Source organism: Cimex lectularius, unplaced genomic scaffold (genome assembly GCF_000648675.2).
Source record: "Cimex lectularius strain Harlan isolate CLEC.00 unplaced genomic scaffold, Clec_2.1 scaffold137, whole genome shotgun sequence".
Lineage (NCBI taxonomy): Eukaryota > Metazoa > Arthropoda > Insecta > Hemiptera > Cimicidae > Cimex > Cimex lectularius.
Window position 1 is genome coordinate 177,885 of NW_019392687.1, and position 27,400 is coordinate 205,284.

At 32.8% G+C, this 27,400-nt stretch overlaps 1 protein-coding gene across 4 annotated transcripts in view; it reads right to left on the reverse strand.

Annotated features, from left to right (window-relative positions):
* The window catches only part of LOC106664862 (sterile alpha and TIR motif-containing protein 1), an 87,143-nt gene that overhangs the window by 59,000 nt on the left and 743 nt on the right, over positions 1-27,400 (reverse strand). Inside the window, exon 1 of one of the 4 annotated variants that reach the window (XR_002910023.1) lies at positions 1,146-1,416. The exons of 1 other annotated variant lie outside the window; for it this stretch is intronic. Coding sequence is in view for 2 of the 3 variants with exons in the window: in XM_014390895.2 (XP_014246381.1) it covers positions 1,146-1,256 (111 nt within the window). In the remaining variant the exon portion in view is untranslated. Of the gene's footprint in view, positions 1-1,145; positions 1,417-27,400 lie in introns of those variants that run through there. 2 more of the 4 variants (XM_014390895.2, XM_014390894.2) reach the window with 2 other exon arrangements.

Sequence of the window (27,400 nt, forward strand, 5' to 3'; positions counted from 1 at the left end):
CTTCAAAATATTTTTTTAATATATATATATATATCCCACCTCATCTCTCTTCCCCTCTAACTTTGTACATTGCACAGTTCTAGAAGCGGAATTTCTAGTACATTTTATTTTTATAGTTGATTTTACTGTTTTATTTCAAAAACCCACAACAAACTTCAGTTGTTGTTGTTTTAAAGATTAAGTAGCCATTTGAGAAAATCCAATCCATCGGATATATCATCATCATTAAAGAAACATAGTTTTAAGAGCCTCAAACGATGTTCAGTTGGTGACTTTTTAAGATTAAAAGGAAACGTTTGAAAAATTTAATCTCTCTAATACTTACTTACCCCTTCATCCATTAAGGGATGAGAATGAACTTAACTTCTTTTGAAGACCTGCTAACTTCAATTATTGATGTTTTGAAGATTAAATGGCAATTTGGGAAAATCCAATCTATCGAATTCTTACGCCTTAATGATCAGTAAAAAATAATCCTAACTTAGTTTAATGATTAACCAACAATTTGTTGTTGTTTTGAAATTACGTGTCAATTGTGAAGGAATCAAGCCTCTCGACAGTTTGTATATGTACAAGCAGTAAAAAATAACATTATCTTAGTTTTAAGACAGTAATACTAAAGTTTTTTGTGTTTAAAAAATTAATTAAAATTTTTACAAATTTTAAGGAAATGGAAATGCAACGACAAGTTGAAATAGTTCGGACACGTCAGGAAGTGTTTTTGCCCTTATAAATGTTAAAAAAGAAATAAACTTATGAAGTTCTCATTTGAAAATTATTAAGGGTTTAAGGGCAGTGATAGAACGAAGCTAACTGATGATTTAAGCTTTGAGACACTGAAGAATAAAATATTCAAACCAGTTATTTTTTCTTTTTTGAACAGAAAACTAGGATTTGAATGTACAGAGCATTGCAGCCATTTTGAGAAAAATAACAATAGTTTTGTTTGAATATTGCAGACAGTATTCTCACATATGTTAAATGAATCATTTATTCCGTCAGGGTCTCATTCCAAGAAGCGAGGAAAGATTGTTAATCACGAATGGGCCTTAAAAGGATAAAATAACAGTGGTTTTAATCAGTCGGGTAGATAGCAGCGCGTCGCTGTCGTGGGCAGCCGAATCGAGATCCCAGAACTTACTCACGTGTCGTCTTTTTGTGAAGCCGTCGACCCGCGACCGGTCCATCGGCATCGGCGTCTGCATCCTCTGCTGCTCGGGCACCGGCCGGAACCGGCGCCTGGTTCCCTCCCACATCGAGATCGAGGGCGATCCTCGTCGGGCCGGGTATCAGAAAGATGCAGCTAAGCCCCACCTCAATCACGATCCGCTCAGCTCTGAGCCGTTAATAATCCCATCTTTCCTCGTCGCGAACTGACATCCCGCGGTTATCTTGTACTGTATTTTTTCTATTTTGACAAATAATAAAAACTTAAAAGCTTCGTAAACCGCTCATGTGTTTAAACCTGAGTTAATGATAAACGAGAAGGTTTCAACCCTTTAAAACAAAACTTTTACAACTGTGGTAATGTTTTCTTGATATATCTTTTTTGACTCCATGTATTTCGGGACAACCTCTCTCCTCTTCAACACATTTAGGGACAAATTGTTCCGAAATGTATACGCAAAAAGAGAAACCAGACTGTTTGATACTCCACCAAAAAGAAACCCACATCCGTTATAAGTGCCACACCCATAGGAAAACGTAGTTCGACTTTCATTAGCAAATTATTTCCGTCTGTTTTCCATTCTTTTCATTAATAAATTACTAATAAAACTAAGTCTTTGCTGATAATGAAATTTTAAGTAGTCAAGATACTTAATTTTTTCTTTTATATGTACTGATTATTTTGTAGAAACAATATGAAGAATAAATAATAAAAAGGGAACATGCTTGTAAAGCAGCCAACGTATATTTTATTACAGATTGTTTTTGCCAAGCTGTTTTTTTTTAGCTCAAACACTAAAATAAATTTTTAAAACAAGCGTAAATTAAGAACATTCTATGCTTCATTTTACATGTGACAAGAAGAATTTTAAAGGTGAAGTGTTATGTAAAGTGCCAGATTTGTAGGAAGAGAAAAATCTTGGCACTTTGAACCTTTTGGTTAAAAAATAAAGTCGAAATATTTTCTTCACGACAAAACATGTGCTTTAAGAGACAATGGAGACAATTTTTGTAAACTATGCAGTTCAAGAAGAAAATACCACACAGGATAAAAGGCTGGAGTAAATTTGAATCTTTTGTCGGAAAAAATGGGGCTGTTAAATTTCCAATCTCACTCCATGATTTTTTTTTAAATCAATCAAAATATACCTTTGAACTTTGCAAGTTAAACTTCAATTCTCACAATTTGTTATATATTTTCAAGTCGTTAATTACTCAAATATTAAACATTTTCTTAAGTTATGTCAAATTTTTGTTTATATTTTGTAATTTGACAACCTTTCTTCATGCTGTTGCATATGTTGCATAGTATGTTTTCTTTTTTTATTTCGTCTAGCCTAAAAATGTTTTATGCTATCGAATATGATGATAGAATGTCAAGTCCAAAACACTCTTAGGACTTCCAAAATGGAAAAAAAGCAGCCCGACAATGAAAAGACATTACGAGTCAGCTAACCCGTTACTTAAAGTGTTAATGCCTTTTTGTTGTCTGGTTTCTTTCACAGTCTCTTTTTGTTTCACAATATCCTCAACCCATTAGGTCTTACATCGTACAATTTAATATTTACATATTTGAGAAAACAATTTTTTAAAAAGCCAAGTAATTGAGTTTGTTGCTGTTATAAAACTCTGAATCCGAAATGTACATAACGCATAAAAAGTTATAATCAGTATGTATAACGTTGTGAATCGTTAACGGGGATTATCTGAAATGCTCATCAATGTTCAGTGCCAGATGAAATGTTAAACTCGCATTGTCCGGGTTGCACGTGTCTGTCCCATTCTAAACGGTCGAGACGTTGGCTAACAGCCAGGAAAGTGCCTCCATGTCGCCCTGTCGCGACAGTCTCCTCGGTTGAATAAAAAATAAATAAACGTGTCATTAAGGGGCCACTCGCCTCACCCACGGTGTCCAGGAATTGGTCGGAAATCGTGGGCGGGATTTTACGATTTGAGGAAACGCAGCCGGTTACAACGGAAACAGAAACACCAAACAGAACAGACAGGGACAAATCAGTGGACTATTTTTTGAAAATAAGTTATCACAGTTCCGTCAATTCATAATAAGGCTAAAGAAGTTACAGTATTACAATCTGCCACTTCACCTTCAAAATATTTTTTTAATTTGTTACAGAGCCTAAAAACTGTTAAGATTTTTCATTACTGATGTTGGAGGATTCGAAAGCTTGACTCGCCCATAAATTTGCTAAAGTCTCTTACATGATATTCTTTATTGAAGTTTAGGTTTTTATGAGTTTTTATTCTTCCAAAATTAGCACTTCATCTCATAACATAACCTGCACCTCCTTTCATAAGATGTTTAAAATTGTTCGATGGTCATTGGAAAATTATTTCCTAATGTTTGTACGTTCCTTTTATTAATCAAATTAGTCATAAACACATTAAATATTGAGTTGTTGAGATTATTCTTTACTGCTAATAAAATTTTAACTTGTCAAGAGATTTGATTTTTGTCTGTACATCTTGGAACATAACCTGCACTTTTGTTCGTGAGATGTGTAAAATTGTTCGGTTTGTCATTTGTCATTTATTTACTAATGTTTACCCATTGTTTTTATTAATAAAATTAGTCATAAAGTCATTAAACATAAGTCGACATTATTTTTTACAGCTAATGAAATTTTAAATTGTCAAGAAACTTGATTCTTAGCTGTTCATCTTGGAACATAACCAGCACTTTTATTCTAGTTATATCATTTTTTCTACTGTTTTTGTTTTTATTTAAATAAATAAATATTTTAAGATACATTAAAACTATCTTGAAAATATTTATCCTTGTTGAAGGTTTAAGTTATCATAAGACTTGATCCTTTGTTGTTCATCTTGGTGTATAAACTGTACTGCTACTGTTTGCTATGTTGTATCATTTTTTTAAATGTTTTTCTTTTTTCATTTAATTAAAATTTTAAATTATATCAATTGGTTACTGTCTTGAGGTTATGCTTTACTGCCGATGAAGGATTATCTGCACTTTTCTTCCTGATTTGTACCTTATTTTTTTACTGTTTTTTCTTTTTATTAAAATAGATAAAATATTCTGACACATTCTATTCTTCATTGCTGATAAATGAAGTTGCAGGATCTTAAAACTGTGTTAAGATTATTCTTTGAGTGAAGTATTCGAAAGACTTGATTGTTCAAGATAATTCGTTTGAACGTCTTAAAACATCCTGAGATTATCTTTATGGAGCTTTAAGTTGTACGAGTTTCTATTGTTTCAAAACGGGCTCTTTATCTTTTTTTTATTACCTGCAATTCTTTTCTGATATGTTTTGGATGGTTTCGTTGCCAATGGAAATTTATTTTACCAACTGGTTTTCCTTTTTTTAATAATAAAAGGAGACTTAGACTTAAAAAAACCTTGAGCTTAATCTTTACTGCTAATGAAGGTATGATTTCTTAAGTGACTTGATCCTACCAAAATAGGCTCTTGTCTCATAACAGATACGTCTATTTGTGGATTTAAAATAATCCGTCGCGAGTGAAAATTAATTTTTTCTATAATTTCACAATTTATATTGTTTTTATATTGATTTGAGGGATCTTAGCATAACTCATAACTGCAAAGAAAATAAACTGTCAAAATTTATGAATCAAGTCAATATTTTCCCCCTCGTCCCTGGCAGTTGTATAATTTTGGCACTTTAGCAATAGCTCATTTTCTTGATTTATGGATTTAAAAAGCCTAGCGCGTGTTTTTTAAATTAATTCAAGAACTTAATAAAATGCTTGAAACCGATAAACTATAAAAACAGTAAACTACAGATTTTCCTGACTGTGAAATGAAACATACTGACTCCATTTCTTTGAATACATTATAACCCAGCTGTATAATCAATTTATAGAAACAGCTCAAAATTTAGCGAGTATTAAACAATGTAGTATTTAATCTAAATTTAAATTACAATTTAAAAAGTAAAACGGGTAATAACTGAAAACTGCTTGAAAAATAGCAGACGCTTGAACGCTTCAAATCCTTGAGACTTGAAGCCGAATAAGGAATCTGTATGGTGCCATAAAATATGTTTAAGTGCATTATAAACCAATAAAATCATGTTTGTTTTTCGAATGCTATATCGATAGGTTGTGTGTTCAATACCAGCGACTGCACTGTCACTGGATATTATCCTATAAATTACTTATAATGAAACCATGTTCCTGGTTTTAAAGTTTCAAAACAATTTATTTTATTTACTTTGGATTATTCAGTTGGATACTGTTGATGATTTAGGCCACAAAATTAAATCCAAAAAACGCTTTCATATTAGTCGTAGTTCGGAAAGTACGTTAGAGAACTTTATTAAACCATAAAATTAAAATTAAGGTCTAAAATAAAATTTGAATTATTGGAAGGGAGCAATTTTCATGTCTTGCATATAGATGGTGCATATTTGAATATTTAATTGTTAAAGAGGGCAACGTCAAAATTCCGCTTCAATAGGTGCAGAAATATTAACTTAAGTTTTGACTTTTATTTACTCACCCTACTCGGTATATTTATTTTTTAACTACATGCTGATCACGTGTGACCTTTTAATTTTATTAGGAGGCAAAGTCTACAATCTATCGTTAGTGGAAAATTTTATAGTATTAATTCCAAGAATTTTTAAACACTCGGATAATCAGAAATAAAAAATTTAATATTAAAAACCTGTAAATAACTAGTTTTGTCTCATTACCATTTTATAAGAACGATCGTTATCCTTTCATTTTTGTCTATTTTCAAATAATAACTTCTGCCCTGCAACTGGGGAATGTTTTTTTCTCAGAATCTATTTATTGAAAATCCTTAAGCCTTGAAACACCGAAAGAATAAACTTATTTTAAAATAATAAAATAATGCCAAGTTCCGCTTGGCATGAAGGGAAATTCTGCTTAAATCGTTAAAAGAGTTAATAATTGGCATGAGAAGTTTTTCTAACATGTGTACCTTATTCTCACGATCTATTTGTACATTTAACACAAGAAAACTTTTGTCCTAACTACGATAATATATTTTCTTTTCATTAGCATAGAATAAAGGGGGTATAAGGGAAAGCGGTTTGGGAAGTCTAAAACAATTAAAGTTTTAATCGGATTTCATCCAGGACAAAAGATAATAAAGAAGAAAAGCTGTTGTGAGAAGTAAAACAAATATATAAATTAATATTTGTGAGAATTTTGAATAAGAAGTTGTAAGAAAAGGCTTTCATTAAAAAATATAACGTAAAATTCAAAATGTGCATAATTAATCGTACGAAGTACAAAACGGAAGGATTTTATGAAAAGCACGGAACGGAAAAGCTTTTGTAAAAAATATACAAAAAGAAAAAATTTTTTTAAAACCTAAAAAAGTAGTAAGACGTGGTAAGTACAAAACAAGAAAAAGCTCTATGAGAAGTACAAAACGGAAAAGCTTTTGTGAGAAAGACAAAAATAGAAAAAGCCGTGGTGAAAATTAAAAACGAAAAAGCTTTTGCGTAAAATACAAAAAGAAAAAAGCTGTTGTGAGAAGTTCGAAAAAAAGCTTTTTGTGAGAACTACAAAAAGTGAAAAACTGTTGTGAGATGTGAGAAGTACAAAAAAAAATTTTGTGGGAACAACAATTGCAAAAAATGTGAGAAATGCAAAACGAAAAAAAGAAGCTTTTGTGAAAAATATAAAAAGCTAAATACGAAATGGGAAAAATATTTGTGAGAATACTATAATGAAAAAAGCTGTTACGAGAAAACAAAATGAAAAATGTTTTTGTGCAAAATATGAAACTCGAAAAGGTTTTGGGAGAAAAACATTTTTTTCTCTAGATCTTGTTAAAAGTGCAGAAAGAAAAAACTTTTTTGTTTGAACTGCAAAATATGAAAAAACTGTTGTGAGAATGCAAAACAAACAAACTGCTTTGGCGAATTATGCAAATAACGAAAAAAAAGTTGTCAGAAAAAATACAAAACGAAAAACAACATAAAAAATACCTAAACGGAAAAAGTTGTGATAAATGGAAAACGAAAAAAGCTTTTGTGAGAAATACATAAAGATCTATAGATGGTCTGAAAAGAACAAAAAGAAAAAACGAATACAAAACGAAGCTCTGATTAAAATTTGTATAAAATTCTAAAACGCTGTTGTAAAACAAAAAAAGCGACAGGCTTATTGTAAAAGTTTAAAATGATAAAAAATTGTTCCTATGTAAAATTTGTTGTTATCAATGAACAAAAGCGAAAATTTGTTTAAAACAAAAAAATGTTGCAAAAAAATGTTGGTCAATTGGTGTTAAATTAATTATACAGTATTAAATATTGAAAAATGCTTTGTTGTTTACGCCCATAAAAAGAAAAATCCTATTATGTACAATTAGATATAAAATTTAAGAAAAAACCTAATGCTTTAAACCGTTTGTTTAAAACCACAAACCGGGAAAGAAAATTTGTTTTCTTCTACAAGAATCTCAAATAAGCCAATTATCTTTTTCTTATAATCGCCAGCCTGATGTCCCGTTTCTAAATAATTACCTATAATAAACTATAATAACCACGGATTTATTTAATTTTTGTGTGTTTTTGGTTAAAAATTATCAAAGTCAAATGAGAAGAACAGAACAGTAAAACTTTGGAAAAGTTCAGTGTTGGGTTGGACTTTAATCCAAGTGTTAACCATTTTCTACCTATTTTGCTTTCAGAATGTTTTTTTAAATTTGTAAAAAAAGAGAATTTTGTAAATTTATCTTTTTAAATCATATCAAATTATAATATTCAGCGTTGTAGAACATTTTTTTAAAATTTCTAAACAACGATGTATTCTCATTGCATGTAATTGCGACAAAACGTAGATTTCAAAAAAGCTTCATTAATCCGGTCTAGAAATGTGACCTGATTATCAGATTTGTGATTCTAGCATTATAAAACCCTTCGACACCTACCTTCCCGGAAATCGGTGAAAATTAATTTTTTGTCTGATAATTTCCTAACCTGACTGACATTCCTAGTGCAACATCTAACAGCATTTTTCTCACATACTCGGCGACCAATTTTCACGGTTGATAATTCGTTCTAAAGAATGAGTCAAGTGCATTTTATAACTGTATCAAACATTAAAATCGGACTATTATCCTATTTAAAAAAGTGGTTTTTTAATAATATTTCTCCTATTCTGTGTATTTTCTTACAGAAATCTTTTGTATTTTAATGTATATTTAATGGTATATATAAAAAGCTACGTTCCTCTTTTTTCAAAAGGTCTGTTTGGCGTTAAAATCTGTTTACCTGGTTCAATCAGATATTACAATAACGACTCCTGAAAAATGGGAAAAATTTTAGGGGTCAAAAAATCGATAAATTGAAATTTAAACAAAATATATATTTAGGGATCTCTAGAAGTGCTAAAACGAAATTTCGTATTAGTTTTACGGAAAAAAATTACATCCTAGTTTACTTGAAAAAATATTTGGTATTTAGAAATCTTTTGGTTGTTGATAAACTTTGATACCTTTTACTATATTTTTATTGCAATCTACATAGAAATGCTGTTAAATGATATATTCATACCGTTGATTTGAGCATATAGAAAGGTGAAATAAAAATATTAAAAAGTGGAAAATTTCATTTTTTTTTTTTTTTTTTCGAAACCAGGGCCCTGTTCGCAATAAGTGGCGTATACATGTACGATATTTTGGAGTGTATAAGCAAAAATCTGGTTCAAATTTATGACCTACCTACCTTGTAGTCCCCTTATAAGTTTGGCTATGAAATAACAAGAAAATTACTAAATGTATCTTCTGTTTATTAGAAAAGTCTAGACGACTTACAACTGTTTCTTTATGCTAATATAGATAAATTTGAATGGAAGATTTCCTCACGACAGCAAGGTCAGCCGCGAGTAAAAGAAAATTACTCAAGGAAAATAATTTCCTGTGCATTTCGGTTTAATTTATTGATTATTCTCTTAAAAAGCAAAACCATTTAGGAAACAAGAAAAATTACTGAGAGATAAATTCAAAATGGGTAGTTTTAAACTGGTTGCTAAAATGCCAGATCATTTATTAAATTATTCTATTTATTCAAGCAATGGCGTCTGTTTTATAACCGAGGATTAAAGATCAAAGGCGTATTATTAATTATTTCCAACATCAACTAAGAAATGGACGGTGGTCGAGTCTTCTCTCGTATTTGAGGGTCGAAAGCGTTTATTTTTACAACTATTCACTTGGATCCTGCCCAAGACTTTAAATCAGCCGGAATTCCTCTTTTGTGCCGGGTCGGAGCCGCTGTGACGACCGGGTTCGCGTGTTGGAGAGGACGTTCAAAGTCGTCACAGCTGGGACCGGCAAGAGTCCGATTTAACCCAGTTAAGCTAAACAGGCCAAGAGCAAACAACAAATAACAACCGGGACAAAACGCGTGCCAGGCACGCTCGCCTGTGATGTCCCGCCGTGATCCATGCCATCAACGACGCCTGTGCCTTAGAAAATCTTAACAGAGGTTACACTAGCAAAAAGTCTTCATAGCGTCATATTAAAACTCTACCATGTAAAAAAATCCCATCAAAACTTGCCAGTGAATGCATCTAAAATCTCCAAAGCCTGGGGAAACACAACAACCTAATATCTTGGATACCAGGACGCAAAAGAATTGTGCGTAACGAAAAGGCAGACACTGACCAGAAGAGTAATAACAAGATTCCTGCATTTCCTCCTGCATAGGCTCTGTACCAATTCTTGGGATAAAAACACACAACACAGAATCCTCCATCACACAATGGATCCATCAAAGACAAAAGAAAAAGTTGATAAACTATGGGGGCGCTGACGCAGTAAACATGGCGCATGAACTCTACGTGTACTAGACAACGTGTAAACTTATGCTAAAATTACCCTCACCAAGACTGGAAAACTCATTGGTACAATTAGAAAAACTCATAAACTCAGAGGAGAGATAGGATTATTAATCGTTCACTGGCATCTGGGAAACATCTAAACATCATGGGCATATTCAATGATGATCCATCTATAGATTATACAAAGAATAGGAAGAAACAGCCACCCGTATGATCTTCAAATGCGAAGCAACCAGTCAATGAAGATATAACCATGGATTCAAAGAACAAACTTGATACTTCTTAAGAGAAGGATCGAGTCGATAGCACTCGAAGGAATTACCACATTACAATAAGCCAGAAGGCTGCGGGAAACAAAAACCCTCACTTCCTAGTATGATCATCATCGTCATCACCTCGACGTGATCGTCTTCTCTTTCTGAAGAAGTGCAACACAGTTGACGGTTCTTCTGCAGACTCTCGCCTGATGTGGGTGGACGGGGTTTAATTAAGAAGGAAAAAACCAAGAGGAAATAAATTGTAGGAAAGAGCACAGGAAACGGCGCTCCCATGCGAATTACCATAGCCCTGGGTCTGGATTTATTTTCAGCGTTTATCAGACCACGTGGGAAGATAGGCGGATTCGCTACGCCGCCGGTGCATTATAATCTGATGTTCTCTTCTAATCCGGGGCACCTGTTCGATGGCCATCAGGGCCACCACGCCTTAATTCAGGCTGAATGTGATCACTATTTCCTGGAATTCGATCGCGATAAGCCGAAATGGTCCTGGATTATCGCGTTCTGGTTTAAAAAGCCAGAATCGACTTTCAACGGCTTGATTTCTTGGGTGGAACGATCCTTGAGTCTTGTACAAGCCTTAATCCTTTACCTTTTTACCCATCTCAATACATCCGCCCTCAGATCAGATTATAGAATATAAATGCTCAAATTTGGACGTTCCTTTTGAATCCTATCGACAAACTCGAAGAAAGAAAGGATATTTTTGAAAATCGTCTTGGAAAATCCTGTCCTGAAAATATACGCTAACATTTAACATGATTCCGACTTAATAAGAATGTAAATAAGTTTGACCTTTTAACATAAAAACACAATCCGCGATATCTTCATTGGTAAATGGGAGACACGTTTAGAAAAAACCTGTCTTATTATGTGTATGCTCAGTCGTATGATCTTGAATCTGCGGGCTTAAAATCGTGCCAAAAGACATAAAAATCAAATGGAAGTCTAAGAGAGTATTTGAAAACGCGCATGAAGACTTGAAATGTGATATACTCTTGAGATACTTTATGTACTGTCAGACGTCTAAGACAGAAAAATACTTGAGAAAAAAAATTGAAAAATTGCTTGAGGTACTTTAAGAACTTGGAGAAGTTTAAGAGATCAATTTGAGAACATGCTTGAGATACATTATTTTAAACTTTGGCTCAGGTATTTCAAGAAATGTAACAGGTACAAAACGAAACGAAAATTTTTTTATGAGAAATACAAAACCAGAAAAAGTGATCTTGTCAGAAGTACAAAACGAAAAAGAATCTTTTTCTGGGAAGGACAAAAAGCAAAAATGATGTGCATAATATAAAACGAGAAAAAGTCGTGAGAAGTAAAAGAAAAAGGGAAAATCTTTTTGTGGGAACTATAAAAAGCAAAAATTATGTGAGAAGAATAAAACGAAAAAAAAGTTTTGCTATTATAAAAAAAAGAGAAAACGATGTCATGAGATGCCAGAGAAGGGATATTTTAAGAATTGGGAGAAGTCTAATAAAAATAAAGAAATGCTTAAGAGACTTTAAATAATATGAGAAGTCTGAGATAAAATTTTGAAATACTTTTATAAAACAAGAAGAAATTCAAGTAGACTAAGAGAAATTTTAAAAATATGAAGACGTGTACTATTTATTTTCTTGACAATTACTCCTAGCAAATTGGATGCACCTGATCCATCAAATCCTGATAGATGGTAAATACACTTGAACGACCAGATTACAACTTTACTGACAATACTGTTATGATTACAGTGTAATGATTTTTTGAAATTGCGACCGGTTCGCAGGTTTTCGCTGTGTCAGACACTATTCAACATCCCTTGTATTCTCTCAAATGTTTTACGTATAATTTGATCGAAGTCTAAAAAAACGCACAGAATACACCATTGAAAACTCACTTTTCAAAACATGCTTTGGAAACATGAGCTGGCGACAACCCAGAAGCATACAATGCTGAAAAGTCATAACATGTAAAGCGAGAACAGGCGGATGATCAGAGATGATCATAATGATGTTGAAGTTCAACAAATCGCATTAAAACAAACAAGACTTAGACTTCACAGTTCTGGGTTAAGCTTTAATTGGAGGCGGTGTCTTTACATCAATAAAGACAATTTAGGTTTGTTGTTAATTTTTTTAGTCTAGTTAGGGTTCGTTTGCGTGTTTTTTCGCTCCCTCGACCTCTCATTTCACTACTTCAATGGTTAATAAAAGAAGAACATATGGAGAAACTTGAAATGATTCTGCAAATGTTTCAAACTGAAGGGACCAAATGGAAATTATAACAAATCTCATTTGCTCAACTTCAGCAATGTTTTTACAACGTCACGTTTTCCACTTTTTTCAGAATGTCTATATCTTACAACGGCTCATTGTTTAGATTGTTCGCCTGTTTTGTCCTTGACACGTATTTGCTACAAGTTTGAAATGTTCCTGCCAGGAAATTCCCCCTTGGATTAAGTTGTTAGCAGGTGATATTATTCAGCTTTAATTAGTAAAAACACAGCACCAGCCGGAAAAAATACGATGAGAGGAAGGAATAGACAGTCAATGTCCCAAGGAGTCCGCGATGAGAATAACAAGGGCCGTAGGGCCACAGCAATAGAAAAAAATCCGGACGCGGAGGCATCCGGGTGTCATAAATAATCCCTCATACATCATAAACTTCGATGCGGAGACTGTGAAATCGGCTTAATTCAAGCAACCGCCGGCGACCCCGTGCCGTTAAGATTTGCAGATGTGAATAAAATTTCCTAATAACACGTCTGAACGTGATTTTGTCATTTATGTAATTCCCAAATCGCATGAGTCTAGGCTAGAGTCGGCCTCCAGGGTTCCAATTTGCATGCTATGGAGGAAGCGAAGGACTAATAATACAAAAATAGCCTTCTTCGTTACTCCAATGAATCCTTTATCTGTGGAAATCAATGTTACATAACGTTCGAAACATGTTAGGAAACATGCATAAAGAACCAATCACAAATAACCGACAGTTAATCTATCTTTAAAATGTTATGACAACGTCTAGATAATTATCGAAGTCTAGTCTCTAATCTATCTAAGTAATATATTGCATTAAGTATGTTATTATTAATTCAAACAATAATTATCGTTTTGTATGTCAGTGATTATTTAAAATGATTAATATAACAAATTTTACATATTTCTCAGAGCGAGACTAGGCGGACCATATATAACCTCACTACTTGTCTAAAAGTCAAACAGTACAAACATTTTTTTATCATGAGCATCATTTTTATCACTTATTTAATAAGATATTTCGAGTGTTGGTTTACGATTTAATTAACGATAAACGGGTCATCTTTCTATATGAACGAGACTTCGCGTACCTACGGCTTCTGTACTAGTAAAAAAATTAACAAAAAGTAAATAACTGTACAAATCCACACTTCACGAGATATTCGTTTGTTCATTCAGATTACAGTTTAATTAATGATAAACGGGAAATGTTTAATGTGCGAGAATACGCGGACCACACATGACCACAGTATTAGTAAAAAGTACAAGCCTTTTTATCATAACCTTTCAAATGAGTACGTAATGATAGATTTGTTTGTTTATCTAGGTTATATTTTAGTGAACAATGAACGGGTAAAGTCTTTAAAAAGCAAAACTGTACGGACCACACATGACCTCAGTTTTAGTTTAAAAAATATAGCAAAAAGTACAAAACCTTTTATCAAAACTATACAAATCATTACTTCACAAGATATTAGTTTGTTCGACTAGTTTATATTTTAATGAAAGATAAACGTTAGTTGTTGTAAGAGAAAAATTTCGCTACCTCAGTACGACCACACGACTTTAACGACAATGTACCTACAGGTGACCTATTTCACACTTACGTATACCAGAAAAACAGGAGATCATTGTGAATTGGGATGAATCGTGGATCAGTTCCAAGGGGTCACGTATTATACATAGGTATACGTTATACCTAGAGTGTAACGAGATGCTATTTTCCTGGCCATCGGCGTTTCAGTCGACGGGAGGATTATCTAGGATGGTAGAGGAACTCAGCTGTCGGACCAAGGTATTGCGATGTGGAAAGGGATTGTTTGAATATTATTTAGAAGTAATAGGTTTTCGCTACTTCTGGAACAAAAAGAAAAAATGTATCGGTAGGTTGAAGTTCGATACATAAAAAGGAGTTAACAATTTTTCTTTGGACTTTTGATTGGAATATTTGGATGCGGAGTTGGAATGCGTGGTTGACCCCCCAGAGTTCGATACCAGAAGTCGTTATAGGTTTGGAATCATGTTGTATATCACTGTTTTGTAGTTAAGTGGAAGTTTGGATCGTGTGTCGTGATGATAGGTAAAAGCTTGTAACGTCTGTTTAATTTGTTTCGTTTTAGTCTTGTGTGCGTATTCAAAGTAAGTCGTTTGTCCAGGTTAAGTCCCAAGTAACACGTGTACGACGTGGTAGTCAAATCTCATTAAAGTGTACAGGTGTGAATACGTCTGAGTGTGAAGTTAATGTATTGACACTTCGTTGTATTTATTTTTAATTCTCCATTTTTTTGTGCCAAACGTGGAGGTACTGAAAATGATTTGGAAGGTTTTTTCTTCGTTGGTTGGATCTGCGTGGAAAGGATTGCTATATCATCAGTAAAAGTGGAGAGAATTGTTTTGGAAAGCATATATATGTAAAGAAGAGGTCCAAGAATGAGCCCTTTTGGATAGGATAGATAGAAGTTACCGCTATGCCCTATCTAACTCTGAAGTAAGATAGGAACGATTAGGTAGAAGGTACTAGGTAGGATTTCCTTCAGCTTGCCCAGGAGGTCTGCCAAAAGGCTTGAGCAATATCAAGGAACACACCCGGACAGCAGTGCTTCTGCTCAAGGGATGACGTAGTTGTAGGGACCTAAATCCAAAACTGGTGAGTTAAATTGTAGGTTTAAAGGTCCGTGTGCCTGACAGGTCAATATCGGCCGGTAGTGCGGGTTTGCATCGTTCGCCCCGCTCCTACACTCCTATCTTTCGGTTTAAAGAATTAACTTTATATTATATATATGCTTTATAAAAAACTTAAAGAATAAACTAATTAGCCTGAATCTATAATGACAAAGACTCTAAACCCGTTTAGAGAACGAAAAAAGTAAAGAAATGAGAGATCAAAAAAATTTGACTCTTAAGTGCTGGTATCTTTTTTATTTCATTCATAAAATCTTGGTGATACACTTAGCCTTAAGAAATTATTTGTATAAAATGAAAATTAATTTTTCAACTTGTTCTTGCGACAATCAAACGCCACAGACCCTAGCACACTTGATCAATGACACTTAAATGAACGTGAACCTCCAGTTCTTATGTTACAAACGGTACCTGCAAGAAGTTAAACAATTAAGCAAATACGACCTATGTTTTTAAAAACTAAAAACGTTTACAAGTTCGCAGGCTTATTCACAGCCGCTGAGATTCGAACCCAGGACCTCTACAATCATGATTCGCATGTCGACCTCAAAACCCCTTTACAATTAATTATTAATTAAAATATTTTCCGGTCTAGCGATTATTAAAATATTACAAATTAATGTTTTGTAGATTTATCGACCAACTTACGCATATAATGTTCTCTTGACTGTTATCGGGGATGTGGTTAAAAAAAATATTTTTAATTTTAAATCTTTGCCTAGCTTTAACTTATATATAAACTTCTTTACACTTCTGACTAAAAATCAAGCCCAGAAGAAGGTAGAATAAAATTCCGAAAGCTAGGCGAAGATTTAAAATTAAAAATATTTTCTTTGACCACATCCTTGATAACAGCCAAGAGAACATTATTACAAATTAAACAATTTTTTCATAATTATGCAAATGTTTGATTGTTGACGTATGAACAAAGAATATCAACCCTAAGAAACCATCTATCACACCCTTCACAAGAAGAACGAAGCTAAACCTAAAAGCACCCGTTATAGAAGTTGAAGCCTTAACTTTCTCCAAAAGTACAAAGTACCTAGATATAACCCTTCATCAGATGCTCAATGGAGAAAATATATCAACATACTACATAAGAACTATATAGGAAAAACTTGGTAGTAAACCCCAATATTGCGTATTGGTATACACCACAACGATCAGACCCTCAGGTAAAATATGGTAGCCAAAAACACTGAACAAGTAGAAAAAAACTAGACTAGCGAGCCATATCTATGCATACTTATCCCACAATCCACCCGTATGCATTCATTTACATATATAGCTTTCTAAAGAGCCAACAGATCTTTGATTCTGTTGTTGCTGCCTCATCCTTGTATTCTGCGGAATTGTGGTCACTTGGCCATTTTAACGAAATTGATAAATTACAAGTAAGGTATTTTAAGCAACTTTACCATTTGCCCAGAAATACTCCTAGTCACTATGTGAGGATTGAGCTTGAACTTTAGCCCATTACCGTGCAGTTGCTAAAAAGAATTTTAAATTTGTGGATAAAAGTATTGAGCACGGAAAATGGTTCACTTTTGACAAGTTTCTTTCATGATGTCTTCCGTAAGGCTAATTCATCAGCATGTGATTTAGAAGTAAATTATAGGGACTGGTTCTATCAATTGCAAAAGTTACTGATTGGTATAGGTTGAAACAAGATGGGCCTTTACGACCCTGAACGTCTAAAACGCGAAAAAGAAAGTATTTTGTCGAAATGGAAAAATAATCTCTACTCAATAGACATACAAAAGGTGCTAAACTCACAATTTAACCTTTTTTATAGCAAAATCAGCTCCTATTACAAATGTGAAAATTATTTACAACTAAACTTGTCAATAAATAAACAAAGGTTACTTGCGCAACTAAGGCTGTCTAGTGCTAAGGAAATCAATTTTTTTGTAAATGGGCTCAAATATGTAATTGACACACAATCAATGAGCTCTTTGTGTAAATTGTTGGAAGAGGAAAACTTGGAACATATATTTTTAAATTGTCCAATTTACCAACCGCAAAGATCCTTTTATTTAAAGAAGTACATAGATACATGTGTAAATAGTAACAATTTAAAAAAACTTGACTTCTTGCTAAAATTTGAAGCAAGAAACCAGGCAATTGATGTGTTCAATTTTGTTTATGAAGCACTTAAATTGAGAGCTTTTATTGTAAATGAATGATGTTTCATTGTTGNATATATCTTATTTCATTTAAGATTCTTAGATGCTTCTGATCATTTCTGCTCCTACTTTTCAAAATTCTTTCAAATATATATGTATATATATATATATTCATTCTAGATTTAATTAGAATAATAATTAAAATAAAATAGATGGCTACAACAACACTTAGTTTCCCAAAACACTCAAAATTTTAAAAAGATTAGTGTCTCATGATTGATAATTTGTTGAAATATATGCATCAACTTATGCTCACACTCGTTAGGATAAGAAAATTAAAAGTCACTCAATTCTCGAAAGCATTTGAATTTTAGAAGGAACATTGCTCCTCAGTAGTGAAATTTTGGAAGGGATCATGTCTCGATGGTAAAACACAAGTTTTCCGTGCTTTTTTTTATCTGTTGTGCCATCGAGATGCATACATTATCGTTTCATATAATCGAATAATTCGCAATGAAATTTCAGAAGGAACAGTTGTCCATTTGTTAAACATGTGTTTAGGTTCATCTTAAAAGGTTCATTGCACTTTATGTGGAATGTACAATAAAAAGAAGAAAAAACCAGGCAGTAAGTTTTCGTAGTTGATAGAACTAGAAATAAAATGGTCACATCAGCCATTTAACGTTAAAAAATGGCTATGGAAATAGCACGCAGATAGCATAAATAACCTAGAAAAAACGTGTAAAAACAAATCAATGCACCTAGCCAAGAAGGTAAGTTGTTTCAACGGTCAAGGGGATTTTTCTTCAAATCCCTGCCAAATGTATTCAGGGCGGGTCGGGCCCTAAAAAAATCTCTTATTTATATTCTATTCGCTCTTGTAACACTTGCAGCAAAATTGTAATTACACAGGGTAAACGTTTTTCCTAAACCCTGCCGATCTCTTAAAAATGTGTTTATTTCTGAATATTAAAAATTGGTTTCGAAAAATTTAATAAACGCCTAGCCGACTGTGAGGAAGTCGTAAGGAGTGTGTACAGTGTGGGCAGACCAAGACGCTGGCCTTGTCCCCTACCACATGGCCATTCCTAGCAACAATTCCGCCTCGGGTTTCGTATTATTTACCTTAACCAGTTTCTGATTTTGACTTTTTCCCGGAACAGGCTTGCGAAGTTTCGTCGACCCCGGCGAAAACGACTTCACGACCCAGGTGACAACTGTACACTCCTCGGGTTTGAGCCAAGTCGAACTGAGAGGAAACGGCTAAACCCAGCATACAATTGTCCTCATAATAATTTATCCTCAGCAAAATCATCAATAAAACGCAAACAAATTATCGTACAACATAAAGAAACAAAAAAGTCAATAATTTTTAAATTTTCAAGAGGATTTCATTAGTTTACGTTACAAAAAAGTCCAAACATCCGCCAAATGCAATATAAATCAACAAACAAAACAGCATACGGACTAAATGTACAGCTAATGCTAATTAGCGCAATAATTTCTACATTAAACAATTTAAACATAAAATTTAATTCTGACAACGTCCATCTAAAAAGGCATGAAATCCCACCTGTGCAAGGTTGGACATTGAAAATGATTTCACGCTTCCTTTTATAGACCTACACCAGAACAATAACAAACACCAAAGTTGGCCATGATCGTGGCCTTTATGAAGTTACAGTTTAAAAAGAGGCAAATTTAAACATAAAAGTTGAGGTCTCATCAGAATACCAACACCACCGCTAAATTTCTGGCGGGTATGTTGACTAACCTCATGATGGATCATACCGATCATGCCTAAACGTAGCATGAACCAAAATAGGGTATGATCATGATTTTCGAAAAGTAACCAATTTTTCATTGAAGTTGATTTCATCTCGGAATACCTTTGCCTCGGCTTAAATCCTACCATTAAATTTAGAATATGGGTTGTTATAATGATTTTATGATGTTAAATTTCAAAAAGGAGTCAACAAGTATAAAAGACGAAGCCGCTCTACAATACTTTCGTCATAGCTTGAACCCGAGCCTTTACGTTTGACTATCCACACCAAGAAGAACTACCAAAGTCCATGATCATGATTTTACGAGAAATTGCTATGCAGGTTGATGTCACCTCACTATAATGCCACCGCTATAATCCTGGCGTTTACATTACTAACTTCAACACGATGGCTCACACTGATCATGCGTAACATGGACGAAAGTACGATATTATCATCTCTTATATCATTATGAGGTTAAATTTTGTAATGTAGCCAATTTACCATAGAGATTGACGTGTCTTTAGAAAAACTCCTAACTCTGCATCTATGTCTACTACTGTTTATTTAATTAAATTTTTGTATAAGATTATAAATATGAAGGACACGGTTTTGTTTAAACATTTATTGTCGTATGATAAAACAACATTGTAAAGAAAAGTTTTATAAAAAAACAATTTCCACTTGTTAATAATAATTTTTAAACCATTATTTTTCTTAAGAATCGTTAAACCGTCGCCACTGTTACTTGTCACTCTTGAAATAGACAAAAACACACAAGCAATATTTAAATATTTTTGTTTAGAAAAGCCAAGATAAACTAGAGGCAGAGCAAACATTGCTTTGTTCGTTTGCAAGGATTTATTTGTACGCCCGAGATAAGCACACAATAACCAAGGCGAGGCATGAAGGTGGGCTAAATAGTGAGATTAAAAGGCATAAAACCACCTGTACGTACGAATCGTAATTGTACCCGTTTTTAAATTGCAATTATAACGTTGAAAGCACATTCCAGCGAAGCTGGATGATGATGGCAAAACCTACCGGGTAATCAAAATCCCTGGCTGATTTTTCTGAACACTGGGTGGTCGGCAAGATGAAGTCATTGAAGTTAATCGGGTCAGAACCGATGTGGTCCGTCTGTCCTCGCTGCTGATCTGACGATAGTCGGCATTATTTGCCTCAGTTTTCATCACAGGACAACATTTTTGCAAAATTGTCAAAGTCTCTTTTCAAATGTTTTTCAAAAATAATAATGTTTCAAATCAAAACGGATAAAGTTATTGTAGCATTGATCCTGACTATTCTATTATTCATAGTAATTTTTTTAATTTATCGACATGGTAAAAACTATAAAAATCTAACCTTAAAAGAGCTTGGTTCAATGGAGTTCGACTTAATAAAATTACATGAATATAGCAGCAAATCAGTTAAAATCCTATTTTTTAATATATTAACTCCAAACACAGTCACCTTTTTTTCCCATTTAGCATAAAATTTCTGCAATTTGGTTCGATGTAATTAAAGTAAATGGTATACCGCTAGAAGGTTTATTAAACGAAGAATTTATTAAGAAATTTGCGAAGCTCTACCGTAAATTTTTCCAATGAGGTTGCATATTTTTTTTTCAAATTTTAAATTTCGGAGTTTTTAAAAGATTTTTTTAAAATAATAATTAAAATTTTTTGCTGTTTATTTTATAATTTTATTATTCGTATTGTAGGTTGTTCAGCCTATACTGCAGCATGGAACATTATTTATTAAGAGAACGTTTTCGACCTTATGACATGAGTTCTCTTCAGTGCTAATTACATTTTTCTATCCAGTGGACTTGTGATAGTTGTACACATTGTTGGGAAGTCCACTGGATTAACACTGAAGAAGACTCATGCCATAGGTCGAAAACGTTCTGTTAATAAATAAAATTCCATGCTGCGGTATATGGGCAACAACCAACAATAAAAATAATAAAGGTTTCGAAAGATATGGTGTTTTTTTACCAAAAGTTAAACTGAAAATACCAGTTGCCTTCTTAAAGGAACTTTTTTTATTTATTCGAAGATGAATAATTCAAGAGTTATGAGTAGATTTATGACGAAAAGCGTAGTTAGTTGAAAAAAACATAAAATAGTTATTCAGATATCGTGAGAAACATAAAATGTTGGAATATCTTTTTTGTTGTATTTTAGGTATACCTGGCGAAATTTGTCAAATGCCAGAAAGTATGGATCATTTTAGATGAATTGCATAGCATGGTACAAAATGAAAATCTGAAAATAAATCCAAAATTTTATTGCGGAGAAGGATTGGCATTTTAGTTATATTCATGAACCCAAAATACAAAGTTTTGAACGAGGTTTCACAGCAAATAAAGTGAATATTTTATGCATTGGAACCCAATTTTTTTTTTTTTTTTTCAATTTATTGCAGCAAATTTATGGCCTGCAATTATTTTTTTTAAAAAAGGATATAGATTTGTAATTTTTCTCGCTATTAAAAAACAAAGCCTTGAAAGCCCAACATAAAGTTTAGAGTTTTTTAAGGCTTACTAAAACAATTGCTATCAAATAGTAAGGCTGTGGGGATTTTAGAGTTTTATGTTGTAGCTGTACCTGAAATCTTTTTGTCTTGTAGGATAAGAGGCCTTTGAATTTTTATGCAGTTGCTCCTTTTATGAGAAGAGTATAAAAATAAATGCCGAAGGATTCAATATCCTTCTGCGAAAGGCCGTAAAGTGGGAACTACCGTTACGAATAGGATATGGATTTCAACGCCTATCCGTAAAAATGAAACGGCCTCCTTATCTTCTGAAAGGACGATAAAATTAAAATTTTAACGACTCCAGGCAGCTTCCGTCAGCGCGTTCCTGGAAGGACGTCGATCCGCGGTTCACGAGATATTTGAGATCTCAATTTACGAAAGAATCCACGTGGAACGTGAAGGTATTCACGTACTGATCGTTTGAAAATGCGGAGAAGCAAAATAGACCTAAAGAAAACGAGAAAAGTACACTGAAGGAACATAAAATGAACAAGTTAAGGTCTTTCTTGATCTAGAGAGAGTAATTGATCAAATTCAGCATAACAACTTTCTGGCAAAGTTAAAGCCTCAACTTACTGATTCGTCCATTTTTTCCGATCCCAGCTTTCTTTCAAGATGCCATAAAGTCAAACACAAACATTCATAAGAAATAATAAAAATGGAGATATAGAGGTCTCTCTTAATCTTTTAAAATTGTACTGGAAAGGATAGACGATGAAAATAGAAATACAACGCAACGCACAACTTTTTTTATAATAGGTCCGCATAGACTTGCTGATTGGACAATAGAGACGCATTTTAAATTAAACGGGCTTTAAATATGCCAATGTTAAAAAACGAAACACAAGTTACAAAAAAATGTTTCCTTTTGAGGAAAACATCCCGCTTCTTTCGAGAACTTCATAAGGCAAGTGCTCTAGTTTATCCCTTGAAGTAATCTCATTCCTTCTCGGGTTTATCGCACTGTGGTGCCTGCTAGCAGACTTAGACAAGAAAAACATCCGGACTTTTGGAAAGATTGTCAGTTTTGCAAGTCGACTGACTCATGCCCAGGGGTCGAAATTGTCCGCCTGACCTCCGCGCCCTTTGTGAATGAATTATGCTGAGTTTCATCTTTGCCTTGACGTCAGCCCTGATTCACTGTCGAACTATTTACAAATACGATGCTACGATGCGTTTTGCCACTATTGAAAAATGACGCATTCTACGACTATTCACGTCATATTCAATACAATAAGCATTTTTTTTAAACAATTTATTTAGCTTTTCTCATCACATACTCAAAATTTGTGAATACAATGATTAAAATAATGAAATCATGCTACCAAGTAATTATTGGTTAATTATTATATAAGTATATTGGTTTTGTGCTTCAAAATTGGCATTTCGGTCATTGTCAGGATTATAAGCAGGGTGAAGCGCTCATACGAACGTACCATTAAAAAAAGGCAAAACACCAAAACTATGAATGTAGCAAAACCTGGATTAATAAACAGGTCACCTTACAATCCTCAATTAATTTAACAATAACATGTTATTTTTATTATTTTTAATAATCTGAAGGCAAAACAGCAAGACTAACCGGGTCCTGAACATTTCAATATCCGCTAATCCAAAGAATTTTTGATTAATTTGGCCCAAATGAAAAGGACAGAAATGAATAGATTTTCTCTCATCTGGTTGGGTTGATCTGTCTGAGGCGTTTCGGCATACCGTTATCTTTTGTTATTAGGGTTATAAGCAGGGTCAGGCAACGAAACGAACCCACCTCTATAAACGATAAAAGGACAACATTGCAAGTACATGCAGAACGGGATTAAACAACAGCTTCAGCACCTAGTAATCCTCGATAAAATTCAACAAATAAAACGCTTTTGGAAAAACGGATCTTCGGTGAGGTCACAACAGGACGACAATTCTTTAAGTTTTTGCCAGCTTACGACGATTATATCGTCATCATCAGGGCTTAATTATTATAGGAAAATATCGCAGTTAGACATATTGTATAATTTTAAAAAACACAATTAAAAAACAATTATATTTTTCTTACTTTAACTCGATGAATGTTGAAATATATCTTGAGAAATGCAGTTTCTTTCATCGAGTTAAAGTAAGAAATATATAACTGTTTTTATTTTTGTTTTTTAATTATACAATATGTTCTAACTGCGATACTTTCCTATAATAAATAGGGCCTGATGATGACGATATAATCGTCGAAAGCTCGGCCAAAACTTAAAGAATTGTCGTTCTGTTGTGACCTCACCGAAGATCCTTTTTTCCAAGTCGTTTAACAGCAGGTTGATCCATCATCTCATCTTTAAATAAAACGTTATTTTTAATATTTTTGCCGTATAATCAGAAGGCAAAACGGGGATACTAAAAGGATCCTGAATTTTTCAACATCCACTTATCCTAGAAGTGCATAATTAATTTGACTATCTTTGGCCGAAAAAATAAATAATAATAATCTACTAGTATTTTGTTAAGGAAGAACCTACACGAAAACGAAAAAATTGGTTATTTTCAAAATAGCGCAGTACTTTGAGACCAAATGTAATAAAACGAAACAATTTGTTTAAATAGGTAATATATAAATCGATCATATACTTAAATATACATTATTCATTTCCTGTAAATAATGTATTTTCTTTTTCAAACCTCCAACTTTGATATATGTCCTGTTACATCATTTTAAAAAGAAATCTTAAGATGTAACTATGGCATATTCTCACATTCTTCCGGTTCCATGTCGACGAGACAATTCTCATTCGCGTTCAGCCTTCAATTTAAAAAGTAAAAATTGTTTCTTCTACCGGGGTCGGAGAATGTTTATCCGTTCTCTCACCGACATTCCCGTATCTCCATTCCAACCGAACTTATTTTTAGTCGGCGAGACAAATCATCTCAGATACCACATTGCCGACTGAATTACTACAACGTAAAATAATTATAATAAAAAAATAATCTATTATTACGTTTGTATAATATTGTAAATATTTTTGATTAATCTTTTTAATCCATGTTTCATCTAGACCTATTCGTCTTGAACTTTGTTTTATTAGAAAAAAACATACTAACTGTACACATGTGGATTTTTTTCTCAGTTATTTACAACATGAGCACCTATCTTCCATGAAAATTCATTTTCGAATTCCTTTAAATTCAACTTATATCTTCTATTTACCACACTAATAAAAAAAATATTGTATTCATTTTTCTTTAAATAGTCTAAAAATTAATTATATTTGTTCAAATGTGTTATTTTGTTACTTTGCGCTATGGCAGCAGATTCATTTTTGTCTATTTAGTACGACAAAAAAAGCGTAACATTTAATCATTCCATGTCACTTTAATAGTCATGTTATGCACAGTAGGAAAAACACTTAATGATAATGCTGACGTAAAAAAATAAACCATATCAACAATTTTTTTGGCACGTTGTTCTTCTTTATCTGTGTATTTAAACATTTAATTTTCTTCGTAAAACTTAGGCATTTTGAAGCATTTGGAAGCTGATGATCAATATTGTATTTTTTTACTTTGTTTCCTCTTTATTTTAAAGTAATCTGATCGTGATCTGATAGAGCAACTGGTTCAACAATGTCAATCTTCAAAGATTTAACAAATAAAGGTTTATTTTTATTATATTTAACGTAATTTGGAAAAATCGTTACAATGTCATCTTATGCCAAAACATAAAGAAATCCAAATAATAATTAATTCTGACCACGGTGGTTTGATCTGTCAATCGCGTTTCGGTATACTGTCATATTTTGTCGTTGTCAGGGTTATAAGCAGGGTGATGCACACACACAAATTTATAACTACCAAAGTCGAAAAACCGAAAAGTTGAAGAAAAACATTCAGACAAGAAACAGGTTTAGCACATCGCATTCATCGACATATGACCATATGAATGAAAATAACGAGATTCTTTTTCATTCTCAGAAAATATATATTTAACACATAATTCTACCCAAGAAAATTAATAATGTTTCTCAGAGCATAAACACGATTATTACTATGATTGCGTCATGAGAATTTGAAAGTGAAGAGAACCGAAGTGAAGACGTCCAGCTATGAGAGGGTACGGAGAAAGTTTACAATAATTTAACCAATTAGATTAATAATACTTAGAACTTAGTATTTTAATAAAGAAACGCATTGCATTGAAAATATAATTATGTACTTAACAATAGGTTGGTGAGAAATTCTTAAGATTTTTTGGTAATTTTGTTAAGAGTGATTGGTTGGTAAAAATGTTATAATTTCGCTATTTTTAATTTCATATTATATTGCTTATTAATTTCATTTTTTATAAGATTTGGTCTAAATTTCTAAGATTTCTCTTTCATATTTGTACGAAAAATAAGATGTATAATTTTAATAATAATTTACAGTTCTGAAAGCTCTATTTATAGATAGCTGAGATTAAGGTGATAATCACTCGACTTTATAGTTCGAAAATATTATTGACTATACTAAACTCCATTCAGAATATATATATATTTATAAAAAATTAAAGATAATTCCGTTGTACGTCATTTTCTAATCAAGGGAAAACCGAGTATCGAGTAAAAGAAATTTTGGTCAAAAGATAGACCACATCTATGTTAAACTAAGTCCAAGCAGTTAAGTCATTAGCACCCGCTACCTTTACAGCCTTTGAATGCTTCGGAAGTTTTGGGCCACTTTGATGACTTAGAAATGCTGCTGCATTGTCAAAAAATCCCTTGAATTTGCCATTTGATTTTAAGATCGGAGGGTCTCTCTCACTCTCTCTCCCTCACTCTCTCTCCCTCTTTCCACACCCTAGTTTCTAGCAGTCTACTAACTTGTTCTATGTTTTTTAACCCATATATATTCATTGCTATATATTTATTACTTTCATTTAGTCTTGCTCAACATTTTTCTCTCTATTCTACTACCTACCACTAGTAAACCAGTGTAGAGATATGGTGAGAAGCACCCAGCAAAGAGATAAACTCAATTCTTTCACATGATTAAATTAATATGGGATCTATTACAATATCAACGAGACTGGACGGACTAGTGACTATCAGCAGCCAACCTCACCAGAAAAATCTATTATAAATGCCGATTTCGTCAAGTTTGATATTATTTATATAACTTTACTACTGATCATTGAACATTTTAAACTATTCCATCTATGTATAATTGGGCTATCGGATTTTTCTGATTGTTTCTCTCTGTTTCTCTCTCTCTCTCTCTCTCTCTCTCTCTCCCCTCTCTCTCTATATATATAAATTTTATTTTGTCTATATTTTAAAATTAATTTTCCCTTACTCGCGAAAAAAAATTTTCTTATTCATCAATCGAATCTAAAAGAATTCGTACTGTTAAAAGGAAATAAGTTTAACTTGAAAGATACGTCAAATAAGTTTAAATACAATTACAAATCATTTATAAGCCTCCGAAGAGCATTGAAAAAAAAGGAGAAAATAAATTAATAAACAAGTAATAAAGAGAGTTAAGCAATATTGAACATTATACAACATCTGCAATGATGATATAGGATAAATCAGTTAATTGGAATTCTAGTTGAAAAAATAATATCCTGATATTGTTAAACTATCTACAACAGTATCAATTTTTAAAAATGATAATAGCAATATCATGTATGCTAAATAAATAAACAATTCTTATGTCTGGGATTTATATAATAGGTTGGAACACTAATAGATTTTTTAAATTAAATATTTGTATTGCTGTTGGAATTGGGAAAACTTCCATTAATTTTC